Genomic DNA, 19,409 nt, shown 5'->3' on the forward strand with positions numbered 1-19,409 from the left:
GCTAGCGTTTTTTCGCTGCTTTGTGTACACTGCAAGATGGATCGGCTGCAGGGACTTTCACATTGCATGACTTTACTATAGGAAGAATCATCGACAACTTCGTCCAAACTACGTCTCACAGCCAAAAACACGTCGTATATCTTTTGTTATTAACTACATAATGAGAAAGAATCCTTTAATGGGGTAGAACATGTACATATGTGCTCACCCGGGTTTAAAGGGAATTAGCCATTTCTCCTCAACGTTAATAATAAACTAATTTCTTTCTGTATGAAACGTCAAACAGACACAGTTGCTCCTGAGTCCTATTAAACCTCCACTAGTTTTTCCTCCATTTCCTCCATCCTCCATACACACACACACACACACACACACACACACACACACAAATGAATGCTGCTCTCTCATTGGCTGTAGGCGATCGCTGATGTTATTTTCAGTCAAAACTCAATTCACACGGCATGATTTGAATCGCCGACAGCTCCAGATATTTAGCATGCCAAATATCTTGCAGGCATCGGCGACTCATCGGCAATTCTCTCAGATCCACCTTTGATAGTTCACACTGTGTGATTGTCACTCACGTGCATGAGCACTGATTTGCCTGTGATTTCAGGCATTTGTCGGCGATTTCTCAAAACCTGTCGGCGAGCCAAAATCGGGGCTAAAATCACGCAGTCTGAACTAGGCATAAATGAACTTGGGATGTTATAAATCTCATGCAGAACATGTTCTGCTTGTATTTTACTCTCCTTAATAGAAGAAATTAATATTTTTTATGTCCATTATGATTTTTTATGCATTGTGACATTTATATCAGATTTATATTTCATTACAGCAACGAGACCTCAACTTGTTCCCGTCAGGTTTTAGGAGATTCGCTCTATGGTGTGTGTGGCTGGATATCCAGTTATTTCATGTCTATTGTGATTGCCTTTTATTAGAAACCGAGCTAACTATTTTGAATGTCTACAACTCTGATGAATCTCTGATCCTGTTAGAGGTTGTAAGAGTTTATCACATTGACATGCTTGAGAAATTATAGCCTTTCTAAATGCCTCATTCAGCAGTGAACTTAACCTACTTCAGCAAGCACAATGAGGACTTTACTGAAAAGATGTCAAAGTAGCATTTTAAGGTTATATCGTAGTGTCTTGGTATGAGTTGATGATAAAAATCATTGTGGTGTCGTGAATGTTAAAGTGCAGATCTGATGTTCAAGGGTATTTGATGTCAGGTATGTTTGTAAAGCACAATCTCTTTCGCAATGCCTTCATGCTGACTTTCTGTGTAGATTTAGCAGATATTTCATCTTGCGCACACAACGATGAGGAAAATTGTCACTACATGTATAATTACTACACAATACACTCAGGTTTTCTGTCTTTACACTGGCTATTTTAAAAATGAGTTATATGTAAATAAAGTGTATATGATCCTCTCAGGAAAATAAAATTTTAATTGTACAAAAATGTGTGCAGAATAGTTTGCGGAACAGTTTTATTTATGAAAGTATATACAATTCACCAGATTTTACAGTGATGAAACAAATTATTGCAATAAACAATAACATAATTACAGAATTACAAAAGAACAGGGGTCAATAAGAATTGTTTTTGTTTAAAATATGTTGTGTTCACAAAAGCTGAAGTCATTTGATCTAAAGTTTTATGCTGCCATAGTCATATCTCTCTGTAATGTAATGTATTTTTTATTTAATGCCTTGTCAGCAGCCAAGGCTATTTTCGTAGCAAGAACATTTCAATAATAAATATACAATTAAAAACAACAAACAGATGAATACATACATTAAATAAGATTTTTAGAGTTAATATACTAATTAACTTTTTTTTCCTGGTGTCGCTTTGTTAAAAATGTCCATAAGAGAGTTCATTTCGTTAAAAAAGCCTTCTCGATTCATTAAACGCAGGAAAGTTCAGTAAAATGTGTTTTCAAAACTCAGGGCTTCTGGTAGTACCTAGAATAGCAAAGTCGAGTAAAGGAGGTCGAGGTTTCTCATTTATGGCTCCTAAACTCTGGAATAGCCTTCTAGTTAATGTCCAAGGCTCAGACACACTCTCCCAATTCAAAACTTGATTAAAGACCTATCTGTTTAGTAAAGCATACAGTCAGTGCATCAATTGGGTTTCCACACAGGTTTCTGCATCTTGTTTATATACACTATGAACAGCAGCTACGCTAATTATTCTCTTTATTTCTCCATTTCCATCTGGGGATATTCTTCCTGAGGACCTTGGACTATGCAGAGTCAATAATTCGATCCATGACCAGCGACGAGATGATCCCAAGGTTTCCATATCCTGGACCAGGCCGTATCCTGAGCAGCTGCTGTGGTGGTCATGGAGTAGTGGAGAGCATGAGACTGATTCCACTGATGCTCCAGGGACAGACGAGTCTTCGCTGAGGCCAGCTTCCAGCCTTCGCCGCTGAGACTGCAGCTCTGCACAAGACGTTTGGCCGGCGGAGAAATTAAAATGGTCGTGCCCAACTGAGTCTGGTTTCTCTCAAGTTTTTTTTTTCTTCACTTTCGCCAATCGGTAAAGTTTTTTTTCTCTCTCCGCTGTCGCCTCTAGCTTGCACGGTTTGGGATCGGTAAACCACACTGAACTGAGCTAAACTGAACTGAACTGAACTACACTGTTCCAATTTACTATAACCATTTATGTGAAGCTTCTTTGACACAATCTACATTGTAAAAGCGCTATACAAATAAAGGTGAATTGAATTGAAATGTTTTACAGTAAGAGAAGTTGTGCACTACAAACATTTAGCGGGGTCTTCATCTTTAACCAAAAAGGCATGGGTATATTTGTTGGTGAAAGTTGCAGGCAGCAATTACATTATTTAACAAAAGGTGTTGACAACAGCCATTAACAGTATGCCGCTGAATAATTCTTGCAAGGAAACATGAAGTTTTATGAGAGAATAACTGAATCATAAAAATAAATAAATAAACATGAAATGAGACTAAAATAAATATGGGTTGTACAAATTATAAATGTAAGATTTCTACATTTAGCATTCTCAGGAACAGTAGTAATAATAACAGTGAATTTTTACAGTACTGAATACTTTACTATTTATTTTTAATCAGCTGATTACTTCTTAATTTTATTTTAATAAAATAACAGGTTCTAAGTTCAGTTTTTTAAAACTAAAGGTGTCTTGCAGTACTCTTTCTGTAATAAATAGAAAGCAAATTACATTTGTCTCCTTCCTTTTTTGACTGATCTGAAAAATGGTCCGATCCGTGACTAAAAAACATAATGTGATCCGAACCGTGAGATTTGATCATTACACCACTATTTTATAATCATTAAAATGTAAATGTTTCCAGTTTGATCTCAAAATGAAACACCTTTTTTAATGTATTGTAAGAAAGAATTCATAAGATTTAATTTGGACAAAAACTCACAATTTAAAGAGGCATGCCCACCCTTAAACCTATACTTCATTGGGGGATGAGCAAACTGTAAATTGTAAGAAAGAGATGATACAAATTAATACAAATTAGCCACTAAATCAAAAAGTTACAAATTGATGTGAGATAGTTTTTTCCCACTATATAAAATGTATGTCATTTATTTTGTTGTGAAACATCTGAACCTGGAGTTGTTCTCATCAGATTTTGTGAGATTTTCTATCAGAAGAATTGTGCTAGCTAATCATTTTTGGGTCTGTTGTGAATGCTTTTAATTAGAAAATGTATTTCCAACATTGGAAATGTCAAAAAAATTGAAGACTAGATTGAGTAGTAAGATTGAGAAGCAGTTAAATGCTTCATTTGGCAGGGAACTTAACGGTTTTCACTCAAGGATTTTAATGAATAGACATTAGTTTCTTTCATTGTGTCATCCTTAAAAAAGTGAATAATGACAATCAATGTGAAGATTATGCAGATGAGATGTTTCAGCTTTCGAGCTAGAAGTGCAGAACCCTTTCTCTACCCAGTATTCAATGTCATGTCTATTTGCTGTCAGGTATGTTTGTAAAGCACAATCTCTTTTACATTGCCTTCATGCTGACTTTGTTTACTTCAGTAATGAGGAAACTTGTAACAACATGCATAAATACAACAGAATATGGTAAATTGAACTAAAAGCCAAATAACTTACTCGTGAAACACAATGTACATGTACCTCTCAGGAAAATAAATGTTAAAATTGTATACTGTATGTTGTTTACTGTGTGATCATGGTCATTTTCTGAGCGTAAAAATAATTCGCTCATGATTTACACTGTTGGCCAAAGCTTTACTTACAGGGTAATATACAGTACATGACAAAAAGTGTTGTCATTGATCCCAGCTGTAAGAGCTACAAAAAATAACTTGACTTCTAGATGATCATTTGGAGAAGTGACAGAAGGTTGATTTTTCTGATGAATCTTCTGCTGAACTACATCCAAATCATCACAAATACTGCAGAAGTCCTAATGGAACCTGCATAACCCCAAGATTATCACAGAAATCTGTTATGTTTGGTGAAGGAAATATCCAGGTTTGGGGTTACATTCAGTATGGGGGCATGCGAGAGATCTGCAGAGTGGATGGCAACATCAACAGCCTTAAGTATCAAGACATTTGTGCTGCCCATTACATTACAAACTAGAGGAGAGGGCAAATTCTTCAGCAGGGAGAATTTGAAAACATGATTCTCCTTCTCCTTCAGCCTTCACATCAAAGTTCCTGAAAGCAAAGAAGGTCAAGATGCTCTGGGATTGGGCAGCCCAATCACTAGATATGAACATTACTGAGCATGTCTGGGGTAAGATGAAGGAGGCATTGAAGATGAATCCAAAGAATCTTGATGAACTCTGGAGTCCTGCAAGAACACTTTCTTTGCCATTCCAGATGACGTTATTAAGACGTATGGACTTTATTAATGTATGGATGCAGTCGTCCAAGCTCATGGGAGTCATACACAATACTAATTGTTTTTTTCCACTGCACCATGACTTCATATTCTATACTGTACATTATTTCTGTTAAGTGACAAGCAAAGTCAGACCTTACTGTCCTAATTAAATAGTTAAAAATCAAGGCATGATCATATTTTATTTTTGTAAAATAAGCGTAATTTAGATACCTTTGTCTTTTAGCCACTTCTGATACCAAATGATCAACAAGAAGTCAAGTTATTATTTGTTGTTCCTAATACTCGGATAGGCAACAAGACTTTTGTCAGGTAGTGTATGACGTTTTCATGTTTTCTTTAGTGAGTTATGGTTGTGCATGTATAACATCTGCGAAATTACAAATCTCAAAAAAAAGTCACTCAAAAAATTATTCTGTTTCTATATAACTAAGTAGGGAATTGAAAAAAAAATATTGTACATAATTCTATCACTGTTTAGAAAAATTTGGGAAATTTCACCAAAATATGTATAAAAAGAATGAAAAAACAGTTTGGTCTTCAGAAAGTGTGGTGGTCAATCTGCTTGTTAAGTGGTGACGTGTTTGTGACGTATGTAATACTGTGTCCGGGTCCAAGCCGCCATTCATTTGAGTGAAGAAATCATTCGTTTATGATCACGTTTGATTCCTATCACACATTAAAGTTAATTTTACATAAAGTCATAGTGTACACAACAATCTCTGGGCTTGCTGCATAACAAATACCAAAATACTGAATAAATAAAATTTAAACACTTTCTGACCAATAGTAGGATAATAGGCATGGACATATATTGCGATCGTGATTTTAGAAAGTCTTAAATTGCTTTGTAAACGTTTATTATTACCATTTTATGAGTCTCCCCATTCAGTTGAATAGAGCGCTTGGACCCGTAAGCCGCTTCGCGTGACGTCACACATAACAAGCGGATAGCAACTGTTCATGTTCCACCTTCACATCTACAATAAACGATGGATGTGACCATCATGACAATTGACCAATCAAAGATGATTGATTGGCAATCAAACACCACACTACAAATTACATAAATATCTGGATAAATACCTGCGAGCACAGCTCAAGCTTGCCTAAGACTGCACAATCACTGTAAAAGACACTAGAGCAATTGCCTCAAGCACATGCCCACTACTAAAGACTAGTCAAGGGAATAATGCATGACCAGAGAGAACTCAAACCATTCCTCCTACAGAGACTACACAGAAATAGTGTCAGATTTCTGTCACCAAATCAAAAGTAAACAACGCTGAGGTAACAGAACCCCAACCCTATAAAAGGACACCATTTGTTCTTTGTCCCCCAACAAACATTTTGATGAGAATTGTATTGTTCTTCCAAGCCATTCGCTCAAAATATTATATAAAATATAAGTTGATAACACAGAGATTAAACGGACATTTCCAAATACAGTGTATAAAGTACCTCTGACTTTTTGGCACTTATTTTGTAAACCCATTCTATTGAGCTGAACAGGCGTCATATAAACCCTGTTCATAAGTTTGTAGTGTAATGTGTAAATTGTCCTCTGGCTTCCTTTACATATTTGCCCGCATTTGACAAAACTCTTTCCCGTTCCTCATCCCCGATTGTACTCCAAATATCCTTTTCCCATATTGTAAAGTTTTCCATTTTTATCTTGAAATAAGTCATTTACATGAATCATGTAGATCTGTAAATAATAAAACTGTGTTGTCAAATCGCAAAGGTTTCAATATAAATATATAAATAAATAATAAATAAACATTTTTAGACACATCTGCATCAAAATGCTAATTCATGACAGTCCTCTTTGTGTGACAAGCTTATTAACCTATAGAGTGATTGACCAATAGAGTACCATTCAAGGCAGCTTCATTTCCTCAATCAGTAGTGGCCAAACGATTGACGGAATCATGACAAATGGCCTTTCGCGGGTAGTTTGATTAACAGGCAATCCAGCCAATCATAATGCTCATCAGTGGCGCCTGCAGCCATACACCTGTACGCACCATGCGTACCTACCATGAGAGGGCGGGAATTAATGTCACTTTTTAATTAATTAATTAATTAATTAAATAATTTAAATTGATTACTAAACAATATACACACAAATATATTGACAAAGCAAGAAAGAATGACAATAAATAAAGGTGTACGCTCGTTTGTTTTAAAGTGTGTATGTACACCCATGTTGGGAGATGAGTAAAGAAATCTACTGGCTTTATTTTTGCTGGCAGTTGTTCAGCAAACTAAAAATTAAAATTCAGATAGCTATTGTTTAAAACATGCTTTTTAAAACAGATAAAACATAATTGAGACATTTTCCAAAAGACCAAAAACTAATGAGACAAATACTGATCCCCCACATGGAGTGAAGACCGCAGTCTCATCAGCACCTGAGCACCCCAGCCCGTGTCTCTTTCATCAGACAGATCAGATCAGATCAGCTACTGCGCAGCCTCCTAGCATGGAACGGCTACCATCCAAGGTATTTTAAATAATTTTATCTGACAGACTGATAAATAAGCAGACATGTCCATTCTCACAACGAGTTTCTGAGTTTTCTCACCCTTTCAACCGAGTTTGTTCCACCGAGGTATTGTGGGAACATGATCAGTGCTGTTGCGAATAGGCTACTTTGTAAATGCCTGTCCAGCTCATTCAAATTATTTGATTAAATAAATTAAATAGTAATTGACCGGTGCAACATGGAAAACAGTTTAATATAGGCTACTCTAAAACTGAATATTTCACTTCAATTTTATTTAGGCTAGATTATTATTTTATTTGACAATCCAGTTCGCGTTTTGGCATTGTTAAAGCATAGCGGATTTGTTTTGAAGCACTTCACCTCAAATGTTATTCGTTCTTATATTTTATCTAGAAGATAACTGACCAACAAAGATATTTAAACAAAAAGACAAACTATATACAAAATTTGTTTTGAAAAGATATTTTATTCCAAGAAAAAAATATACGAATTATATTTTAGTTCCAGCCCGTACATTACTCAGGTGTGCAGGTGGATGAATTTTTCAGTCAGTGGAAAGTAAGGATTTTATTAAGGCTTCACTAATTGTATTGTATCACAATCTTCTGTCATATATTTGCAATTTTTTAATATGTCATTATTTTAAAGATTATGTCTTGAGCGTCTGATTTTTCCTTGGTGATGATGTGCTTTTATTACATTTAGATTTTAACAAAATATTAAAATTAAAAAGAAAACAAATTATATTGTAACCAATGTCCTTGAATAACGTAGCCTTTGACAGCAAGCATCAGTGTTTCTTGACATAATTGGAGGAAGGAGGTGGGGCGGGGTGGTGCTGGATTTGTACGTACCTTGGAATAAAATCCTGCAAGCGCCCCCTTATTCTGATATTCTGTGATCCTTCACTGTCCACCATATTTTCCAACAAGTGGAACTAGGTTCTTAAATATGTTTTTGTTATTAATTTACCATTTGTAAAATGATGTTCACCATATTCAGTTTTGGAAATAGCAATACTGTTGATTGAAATTTGTGTTCATCAAACTAAGAAACAAATCAAATTGAAAACTTGTGAATTGAAATTAGTTTGAATTGCAAACTGCAGCTCGGCAAAAGATGATTGTTCACTGGTTGCTTACAATTTCCAAAGAATACTATTCTGAAATTATATCTGTCTCAATGTTCGATTATAAAACCAACCTTACCTCAATCTTTCGCCTCTGGCTTGCCTGGTTGGGGCTGGTGGAGCTGTGCATCAGTAGAGTTGCTCTTCGGTGGATTTGTATTAAACTGAGCTTCACTTCAACAGTGACATTTACTGTATACTAAACTGACCTGAATCAGTTTTAATTTAACAAGAACTACACCCGTATACTATCACTGCTCTCCTCTCTGCCTGATTTTCAGGAATTTTCCACAATCTGAAATACTGATGTGGCTTTTTAGTACTGTTCTTGATCTATGTTAAGCTGGTTTGGCACAGTCTACACTGTAGAAGCATTATAGAAATAAAGATGAATTGATTTGCTCTGGTGAATTGATTTGCTCTAGGGTCCTGTTGGAGGGTCAACTCAAAGACCAGCATAAACACTTGACAAATACCCCAACAAACATTCATAACAACCACAAACATGAATAAATATATGAAACAATGAAAATGTTCAGAATAATGGGGGATGGTTTTGATTATGGAATGTCCACTAATGCTGATGGAGGTAGCACTAGTTGTTGTTTGGTTGGTTGGTTTTCTTTTCAATCAATGTAGACATGAGAAGTTTAACATAAACTTATCTGTTGATGACAGGATGGGTTCACTGTAGATTTTCTTAAAGATGTAGGCCAGGTAGAAACAAAGTAGCACTTTATGATGAATCAGAAAAATCCTTTATAACAAAAGGTAACAATAAATCAAAGTGAATGCTTAACCAAACAAACACAATACACACAATATTAAACAGTAAACTCCACTAACGTTTAAACTTAACAAAAGTAGCATTAACTGCTGACAAGAGAGGAAATAACTCTGTCACTTACGGGTGAGGAGCAAAAAAAATGTATATATGTTTGCCATAGAAGCTATGAAGGACTCAGTCTGCGTTTTGGTGCACTACCTTCAAACAGAACCTGCCTCGTCTTTGTCTTAAGACAAACTTAGCCTTCTGGTGTCATCTGGTGGTCAGGATGAGAGTCGCACCCAAAGACTTGCGACTGAGAAAATGCTTGCTTGAGTATTAAGCTTTTATTCATTCATTAATTCATTTTCTTTTCGGTGTAGTCTCTTTATTAAGCCGGGGTTGCCACAACAGAATGCACCACCAACTTATCCAGCATATGTTTTACGCAGTGAATGCCCTTCCAGTCGTAACCCATGTCTGGGAAACACCCTTAAACACTCATTAACACTTATTCACAACAGACAATTTAGCCTACCCAATTCACCTGTACTGCATGTCTTTGGACTGTCGGGGGAACCGGAGCACCCGGAGGAAACCCGGTTGAGACAAAATGTTGAGAGTTCTGTAGGCTAAAAAGTTTTTTTTTTTTTTTTTTTTTTTTTCAAGAGAATTTGTGACATCCTAATTTACTAATGGGTTAAATCCACAACATATAATTATTTAAAATAAAATAAACCCGAAATAAATAAACACCCGCTGCTTCTGTGTAAATAGAGACACCAGCCTAAAATATGTTTTGATTATTTATTTTTTACATCAACTAGCATATTTGTACAAAATTGTGCCAATTTATCAATTGCATTTTAATTTGAGCAGCATTAATAAACTTATAATTTAGTTAGACTGAACTTTTTTGTTGTTGTCATAGGCATAGCAAGTGATTTAAAAAAAAAAATAGGATGGCTCACTAATAGTTAGAATGACTAAAACTTGAGATTCCCATAAAGTGTCCATGCATGAGCCTCAACCTCTGTCAGCAGAACCTCAATTTCTGAATGAAAGGGATAGTTCACCAAAATATGACAATGTATTTCTTATTTACTCTCCCTTGAAATGTTCCAAAGCTTTATGAATGCATTACTTCTGTTGAACGCAAATTAAGATATTTTAAAGAAATCTGAAAACCTGTTATCTTTGACCACATACTGAACAGCATATTCATTTTTGTCTGAACTACCCCTTTAAGCATAGAAACTCAGATTTTGGCGTGTGATCTTTCATTTGGTAGTGAATTCTGGGGTGTTTACAAGGATGGGATCTAACAGCAGATCATTTATAAATGCCACATCTGAAGAGAGACATACTAACAGGATTTTGTGCACATGTTCGTTTTCTCAGAATCTCACTAGTTTACAACAAATGTAGAACTGTTCCATTTTATTAATGAGGCTGCTGGGGCTTCATGCTGGAGTTGTGGAGTAGCCTACACAACCATCAAAGCATTTCCTCAGGGTCAATCGTTCTATGAGGCAGGTGTTGAATGCTTCCTTCAATGTTGTCCTGATTTTCCAGGTCATCCACCACAGCAGTGTTCATAGGCGATTTTTCTGATGGCTGTAAAGAGACTTCCTGGAAATTCTGAAGCAAGTGGTGGTTGATAGAGTCTTACTGACCCTAATCTTCAGGTACAAGCAGGCGTAGCCATTGGAATCCCACAAGTTTGAGACTTCCAATCTGATTCATTTTTAGATGTTAAAAGTAGCTCATTACGATGCTTGATGTTGTAAACTGATATTTTCTTATTATATTATTCAACTTTTTTGGTACACTCATGAACACACTAGTTTGTAGTCCTTTCTTCCAGAGGCAAATGAATATCGAAGGTTCCAAAACAATCGCAGAAACAAGAGCATTCCCACATCACAGAATAAAGTATCTTTTCTCCAAAAAGTCTTTAGTTTTTTTAAAACATTTAAGACAAAGTTACAGCTTTCAGATTCTCTACTAAGCTGCTTAGCGACTATCATGTGATATAATTGTAAATCAGTGGTGCAACTTTGCTATTGCATTTGACAGTGTTAGTTGTGTGACCAGTTTTGGCGGGTCCCTGGAAGATATAGTCACACACACATCATGATTTTGCCAAGTATGATGTGATCCTGTATTAACATCTATGTTGATCCTGGAACATAATTTTTCTTAAAATATATAATCCATACCTATTTCCTACCCCTAAACCCAAACATAACTGTAAATTATTCCCAAAATCAGAGGGGAATAACCAGCCTGATCTCACGAGAAAACGTAAGTATTTTACGTTTTGCCAGTTTAGTGGCTAATTCGTACGAATTCGTACGAGTTCAGTCGTACGAAATGGCACGATTTAAAAAAGGAGGCGTGGCACCTGACCCCACCCCTAACCCCAACCGTCATTGGGGGATAAGCAAATCGTACTAAATTGTACGAATTAGATCGTACAAATTCATACGAATTAGCCACTAAATAAAAAAGTTATGAATTGCCGTAAGATTGTGTTGGAATAACAGTTACATGTAGAAGTGCATGAACCTAACCATAAGTCCAAACTTAACATAAACTGTAAACGTATCTCTTAATTCTGATTGGCTGATTTGAATGTTGTTCCAGGATTGACATAGATGTTAATTTAGAAACATGTCCTACTTGAAATCAGGTTGGCGTGGTCACACACCTGTCTAATTAGAACATTTAGTACATTAATCAGCTGCTAAATTCAAATCTGCAATGGCTGGCATCAAAAATGCAGGGTTCCACATAATTCATTCATGTTCGTTCATTCATTCATAATGTAAATCAGTTGTCAATTAATAAGAATGTCAATAATTCAATTTTGATTAAAAAATGTCAGATAGAACCTTATAGTTGTAAGGTGACAACTTGGGCTGCGTCCGAGACCGCCTACTACACAGTAGGTACTGCATTTGAATTGAAGCGTACTACTTGGCCGTTAGAAAAGTACGTTGTATACAGTATGAATGTTAAAAGTATGAATGGAATTCAGATGTACTACATCCGCCATTTTGTCATGGTCACATGACCTGCCTGCATCAGTTGCATCGCTTCACTCCCATTCATAAATTCTCTCGCAGGGCATCATGGGATAGCGCAGCATGCATGGGAAGCGCACTTTAGAATCTCGCCGGAAGTAGTAAGTCATCCGGGTACTTCTCGCATACTGATTTTCGAATTCTGTGAATTCGCACATACTACTCAGCTTGCATATGGATTTTAGCGCACTGTATAGTATGGAAGTATGCGGTTTCAGTTGACCCTTGGTTTACATTTAGCAGATTTTGGCATCCTCAAACTCTAGTGTGACCTCCGCATAAGCCTGAAGGGAATTATTTTAAGGAAACTACCCACATGGTTACATGCAATATGTGGGTACTTTTCCCAAAATAAGTCCCTTCAGGCTAATGCGGAGGTCACACTAGAGTTTAAGCATGCCAAATTCTGTCATATGGCACTGCGAATAGAGGTGGGATTGAACAAGATGATTAGACATTAAAAAAAAGTGAGTGATTAGTCCATATTTTGAATTTCTGTGCAGAGAGGTCATGTTTTGATCTTCAATTGATCTCATGCAATCATGTGATGTGATTTTGAAATTCAGAGTTCAATGAGCTTGAACTTTGCAAAGCAGCGAACTGCGAAACCTGTCGCACAAGCTTGCATGAGCTAACACACAATGTACTTTTCTGTTACCCCTCAATGATCAAACATTTTAATAACATTATTCCAGCATTAAAATACACTTATAATTAGCATTTTATATACAGTTGAAGCCAGAATTATTAGGCCCCCCCCCGCCCCCTAAATTATTATGTCTCCTGTTTATTTTTCCTGTTTCCTATTTTCTGTTTTCAAATTTCTAAACATAATAGTTTTTAAACTCATCTACAGTAAATATTTGACTAGATATTTTTCAAGACACTTCTCTACAGCTTAAAGTGACATTTAAAGGCTTCACTGGGTGAATTAGTTTAACTAGACAGGTTAGGGTAATTAGGCAAGTTATTGTATAACGATGGTTTGTTCTGTAGACTATAGGAAAAATATATAGCTTAAAGGGGCTAATAATATTGAAAAAGATACTTTCTCAAGAAAAAAAAAATATTATCTCACAGACTGTGAAAATTTCCTTGCTATGTTAAACATTATTTGGGAAATATTAAAATAAATAAATAAATAAAATCAAAGGGGGGCTAATAATTCTGACTTGAACTATAAAAAAATATATAGAGATTTGATCACATCAAAATGTCTAAAGTTAAAGAAACATACTATAAATATTGTAAAAACAAATGTTTTACTGCCATTTCTAATTAGGTAATTGCATTTGCTGAGTTTGGAATGAAAGTATTAATCTCTTTAGTAAACGATATAGACCTCAGATTGGTAAATGGTGCACAAAATCTCCCATATTTGTATCTTCATTAAAATTTTAATGCATAGGTCTCAAACTCAAATCCTGAAGGACCGCTGGTCTGCACAGTTTTGCTCCAACCCTATCAAATACAGCTGATCTGACTAATAAAGGTGTTCATGACTCTTTTAAGCACCTCGATTATTTAGATCAGCTGTGTCTGATTAGGGTTGGAGCAAAACTGTGCAAAGCTGCGGCTCTCCAGGAATTAAGTTTGAGGCCTATGTTTTAATGCATTTATCAGATTTTCCAGCAGGAAAAAGAAGGACTCAGGGCAAACGCAGGGTCATTTCCAAGCTATCCTACTCTTTATTTAATGCAAATTACAGTACCAGGTAACTAGTCTCTGAATCCAAGTCACACCAAGGACCAAAACGGACATATTTACAAGGAGAGGAGACATTTAGCATACCTTCACAGAAAAAAAGAATATATTTAAAATAAAATAAAAATTTCAGTCACAAACAGAGGCATTCAAGTAATATTAATGTTATACAGGTTGTATTTTTTTCCATTTTTTTAATTTCATTTTAAACCAAGACAACTTTTTTCCCCCCAATAAGTGTATGTAATGCGATAGTCTGTATTTAGCCCACAGTCCGTAAAACATTTGTTTTTTGTCTTTTTATTTTTGGTAATCGTTTTTTTTTTACCCCTTGTGTCTTTACAGTTTTACTCTAACTTTAGTCACGGGAAAGTGGTCACACCATTCGTGGAAAGCAACACATCTATGAACGCGTATGTTACAAGCAAGCTTTACATTGAGGGTTCGGGGGACGAGGGTCCAGCGGGTGCTACGTGACATCTCTACTGCGTACTGTCAGCTGCTCATCCAGCCCAAAAAAAAAAAAAAAAACACACAAAGAAATCATTATTGCCCCTGGGATATCATAGTTACGTCACAACACGCTCAGAAGTTGCTTCACTTTGGTAGTGGAACAAGTGTAAAAACATGCATTGTGAGCGGCTCCACAGGAACATGACATCTCCACTTCCTCCACACACACACACACACACACACATTCGCACACAAAACATCTTTGTGCAAACAGTTGAATCACAAATCAAAAAAAAAACATGGACAGAAAATGGCATCAGCTGTCAGTCATACAGATTTGACCAATCAACAGCACCTGCATGAGGAGGGAGGGGCGTGGTTTATCTTGAGTGGGTGTGGTCTAAGGACAGGAAGTGTATGGTGGCAAAGGCACTCCAAACTATAGATACACTATACATTACTAGTTCATAATTACAATAATATAGCTGGCACCTACTGTACAGAGAAGATTGAACTATATGGCTGGAGAAAGCTCCTTGTCTACAGTATCCAACAAACTGATCTGTTTATTTGATGTTTTTACATATATCTCTTTTTGTTTTCTTCTTTGATCCGTTTTTCGTTTAATCCCTCGTCTTTGTTTTTGCTCATTAACAGTTCTCAGGTCAGCATATATTTATGTACACAGCCAGAACAAACGCTTGTACACATTCACTCACACACACACACACACTTGCAAATCATACAAAATAAAACAATTAAAAAGCCCGAATTTGGTGAGGAGCAACTGTGCTGTGCTGTATATACATGTCTGTCGTTTTCTTGCACTGCTATACTTTGCGTATTAAGACATTTCGGGAAAGAAAAACGTACATTTTGCATTAAATATACTGAGAGGAAACAAAAGTAGTGGTTAAAACAACACAAACGCCGTCTCTGTGAAGTCTTTTTCGTCATGTTTTGCTGTGATCAATGGATCTGAACTTTACGACACGTGACGATGAATAACAGGAGGATGTCAGGACTTTAGTTTTAGCAAAAAAAGCCAAACAGTGTTTACTAGAAAAGCTCCAGCAGAGAAAACATACTGTATCATTCTGTGCTGACGCACTGATGGATTCTGAATCGATGATGCTAGATATAGATCTATATATAACTATATATATATTTATATATATATATTTATTTTACATAATGCAAAGTAATATATAAACTGTGTATGTATATATCATACAAGAACACAGAGATGGAGACAGTACGTCTCACCTGTCGATCTAAAGGTCTGCCCTTCCCCAATAGCCCGTCCTTTTTTTTTTTATAAAACAAAATAAAAGATATTGGGCTGACTTAAAACTGCGTGATCAGAGCATTCCTCTGATGGCTTTGTGGCTGGAACATGCGCTTTTTACATTTGTTGGATACGATTAGATACGATATTTCCTCTAGTTTCATTTTCACCCAGTACATATACATATATATACACGCTTAATATTTATATATGTATACATGAGGGGCTCCCGACCAAATTCAAGCCATGCGTTTGGTTGTCAGAGGCCCAGAACAGAGTGTGTAGCTAGAGACAGTCCAGGTGAGGAACAAAAACGGGAGCCTGAATGCAAACGGAAGTGGATGGATCTGGCTACCGGATTGCTTACATTACAAGATTGTCCTCTGAGAATGACAAACAAAAATCAAAACAAAACTTTGGGCTGGTCATAGACCAGGATTAATGGTTTAACCCTCCTCTCTGCTCTCTTGGTTTCTGTGGCTCTGGTGGATTACACCTTAGGCTTTTGCCTCACGTTATTTTGAACTTGTTTTGAAAAAGGCGTAAATGAAAGTTGGCTCCTGCAGTCTGAATTAGAGTGATGGTCGCATGACTCAAATCCTGCCGATAGGCTGGTGAGCAGTAGGGTGGGCGTGGCCTCAGAGGCAGGGTCAGGTCTGATTGGCTAGGGCTCTCAGGTTGAGGTGTTAGAGGCGGAGGCGGAGGCTGCAGTTGTCGTCTGGCTGCGATCTCCACTGTTGGCATCTGGACAGACAACATCTTTATTAGTATAGCATGTATGTTTATAAGGTGATGGTTTTCCAGTCACATCTAGGGCTCTATTTTTTACGATCTAGGTGCAAAGTCTCAAGCGCATGGCGCAAAAGCATTAAGGGTGTGTCCGAATCCACTTTTGCTATTTTAAGGACAGAAAAATAGGCTCTGCGCCACATCGCATGGTCTAACAGGGTTGTGCTTATTCTCTTAATGAGTTATGAGTGTGTTTTGAGCATGATGTGCATTAAACCAATAAGAGTCTCATCTTCCATCATACCTGCCAACACTCTCGTTTTTCCCGGGAGTCTCCCGTATTTAAGACCCATCTCCCACCACCCTCCCGTTTTGTTATTTCTCCCAGAAAACTCCCATAATTTCACCCCTGCCTCCGGGTCCTCAACTTTTTAATACAGTTTGTAACATCCCCGGTTCGCTGACATTGGTATAGTGCATAAAACCCAGTGCATAGTAAAGTTACTTAGCTGTGTTATTCAGACGCCTCACCCCTAACACAGAAGATTTTGCATCATGCTTGTGCAGCTGATAATTTTCCAATAACTGTGTGATGCTACAATGTGGATATGTTCCAAAATCCCTGGGAACTGTTTCCAGCACCTTATCAATTCTATGCTATGAAGTTCCAGTTAATAAAAAAAGTGTAAAATTTACTCAGTTCAGAGTCTGTTTGGTCTCTATAAATTGAGCAGAAATGAAGCTGAGGTCACATTACAGCTTCAGCATGCGATATTCTGTCGTGCAGCGCTACAAAAAATGGCAGGATTAAACAAGCTTATTAGACATTTAAAAAACGAGCGATGGCTCCATGTTTTAAATTTCTGTCCAGAGAGGTCGTGTTTTGATCCTCGATTGGTCTCACGCAGTCAAGTGATGCGATTTCGCAGGTCAGAGTTCACCAAGCTTGAACTTTGCACCACAACCTGTTGCTAACCTGTTTAACTAACGTCTTTGACTCAGATGTCCAAAAATCCATATGGGATTTATTGAGAATTAACGTATTTACGTTTTACAAAAAATAAAATAAAATAATAAAATAAAATAAAAAAAACAAAAGAAAATATTAAATTTTTTATGTCACCATTGTGGAAAACAATAGTTGATTTACTTGGGCTCTTTGACTTGATTGTTATTGTTATTGTTTCTTTGCTTGTTATGCCAAGTATAAAGAGGGTGAATATTCATTCATTCATTTTCTTGTCTGCTTAGTCCCTTTATTAATCTGGGATCGCCACAGCAGAATGAACCAACAACTGTCCAGCACATTTTTACGCAGTGGATACCCTTCCAGCCACAACCCATCTCTGGGAAACATACACAAACACTCATTCACACACTACAGACAATTTAGCCTACCCAATTCACCTGTACCGCATGTCTTTGGACTGTGGGGGAAACCGGAGCACCCGGAGGAAACCCAGGCGAACGCAGGGAGAACATGCAAACTCCACATAGAAACGCCAACTGAGCCGAGGATTGAACCAGCGACCCAGCGACCTTCTTGCTGTGAGGCAACAGCACTACCTACTGCGCCACTGCTTTGCCCGAGGTTAATTATGATCAGATTAAATGATCATGTATTGATTCTTAATGTTTATAAGTTTAACATTGCACAATTTAGCTTTACAAACTATGTTAAAATGATGGTTTATTATTCAAGAGTAATAATTTCTTATCATTCAAGAAATTCTGTGTTTTTCAAGTGAATAGACCTCAACTGTGTTTTTATTAAAAAAAATGTAAACCATTGAGCATCTGAATTAATTTAGAGACACAGACATCAAGAATCAGCGTATGATCTTGACAATGGCTAGAGATTTTTTGCTGCAGTTCATGTAAGGAGAAACCTTCAACTTTCATCCATAGTTCCCAGGATGCACTGCAGAAAAAAAACACCTCACCATCGTTGTGAAGTATGCGCTGTTTTGCTGAGCTCTATTCTCTTGATACACAGTGCTACTTTCGTGATAAAACATTATTCAAACTTAATAGATCAAAATCAATCTTACTGGTTTGACAGTAACTAAATAACCACAGAATCATTTATCCTAGACACATTTGGTCTCTTTATGCATTGCTTGCCATAACACACTATTTGGCAAGCAAAAAGACAAACATTAGAAACTGAATCAAAGAGCCCAGGTATAGCAACTACTGTTCTCCTCAATGGTGACATCTGAAAACACAAAAATGTGGTGATGTTTTTTATTGTTGTTGTAAAAAATTACTCAAGCAGTTAATTCTCATTAATATCACTATATGGAATTTTGGCAGAAATAAAGCCAAAGAGGTTTGTAAAAAGTAAAGCTGCTGTTTCTGGAGTTGCCCAATGATCCTCTGCTGAGATTTTGAGAGTTTCAATGTGTTTTATTTCAGTTTTTTTTTCATCTAAGGCTGTGACTGAAGGTACATGTAGTTTTTTGTTTTTCTTCTGTTTCTGCTTATTAGCAACAGGTGTTCATCATCAGTGCACAACCATCACTTAATCAGTCCCTTCACTGTCTCATTAACTTTAACTCTGCTGCCAAATTTAGAGAGGGACCAAATACACTGATCTGAGTAAAGTTTATCCAGATGGTTTTGCTGTGTATTAGTTACTAGTTAATTAGTTAAAGTTATTAGCTAATTAATAAAGTTATCTAATAAACACTATTAATAACTAATAAAGTTATGGTAATGATATGATCTTTTTTATTCTGATTGTAATCCATGAATGTGCAACTTTTGTAAAGCTGCTTTGAAACAATAATTATTATGAAATTGAATTGAATTGAAGTATTAAGGTAGTTCTGAAGGCAAAGTGGC

At 36.5% G+C, this 19,409-nt stretch overlaps 3 protein-coding genes across 4 annotated transcripts in view; 1 reads left to right on the plus strand and 2 right to left on the minus strand.

Moving 5' to 3' along the window:
• The window catches only part of nr1i2 (nuclear receptor subfamily 1, group I, member 2), a 65,387-nt gene extending 61,195 nt beyond the window's left edge, over window positions 1-4,192 (plus strand). Inside the window, exon 10 of the transcript XR_015498927.1 lies at window positions 839-4,192. The gene's annotated coding sequence lies outside the window, so the exon portion shown is untranslated. The remainder of the gene's footprint in view (window positions 1-838) is intronic.
• The window catches only part of LOC147842272 (uncharacterized), a 543,494-nt gene that overhangs the window by 212,484 nt on the left and 311,601 nt on the right, over window positions 1-19,409 (minus strand). The window lies entirely within an intron of this gene.
• gsk3ba (glycogen synthase kinase 3 beta, genome duplicate a) overlaps window positions 15,808-19,409 on the minus strand; it is a 90,589-nt gene continuing 86,987 nt past the window's right edge. The window contains exon 11 of one of the 2 annotated variants that reach the window (XM_087265951.1): window positions 15,808-16,577. In XM_087265951.1, the coding sequence (XP_087122077.1) occupies window positions 16,507-16,577 (71 nt within the window). In that variant the 3' untranslated portion in view covers window positions 15,808-16,506. 2 annotated transcript variants of the gene reach the window in all.

The sequence above is a fragment of the Danio rerio genome, chromosome 9, assembly GCF_052040795.2.
Source record: "Danio rerio strain M-AB ecotype USA chromosome 9, GRCz13ab, whole genome shotgun sequence".
NCBI classification, from domain to species: Eukaryota; Metazoa; Chordata; class Actinopteri; order Cypriniformes; family Danionidae; genus Danio; species Danio rerio.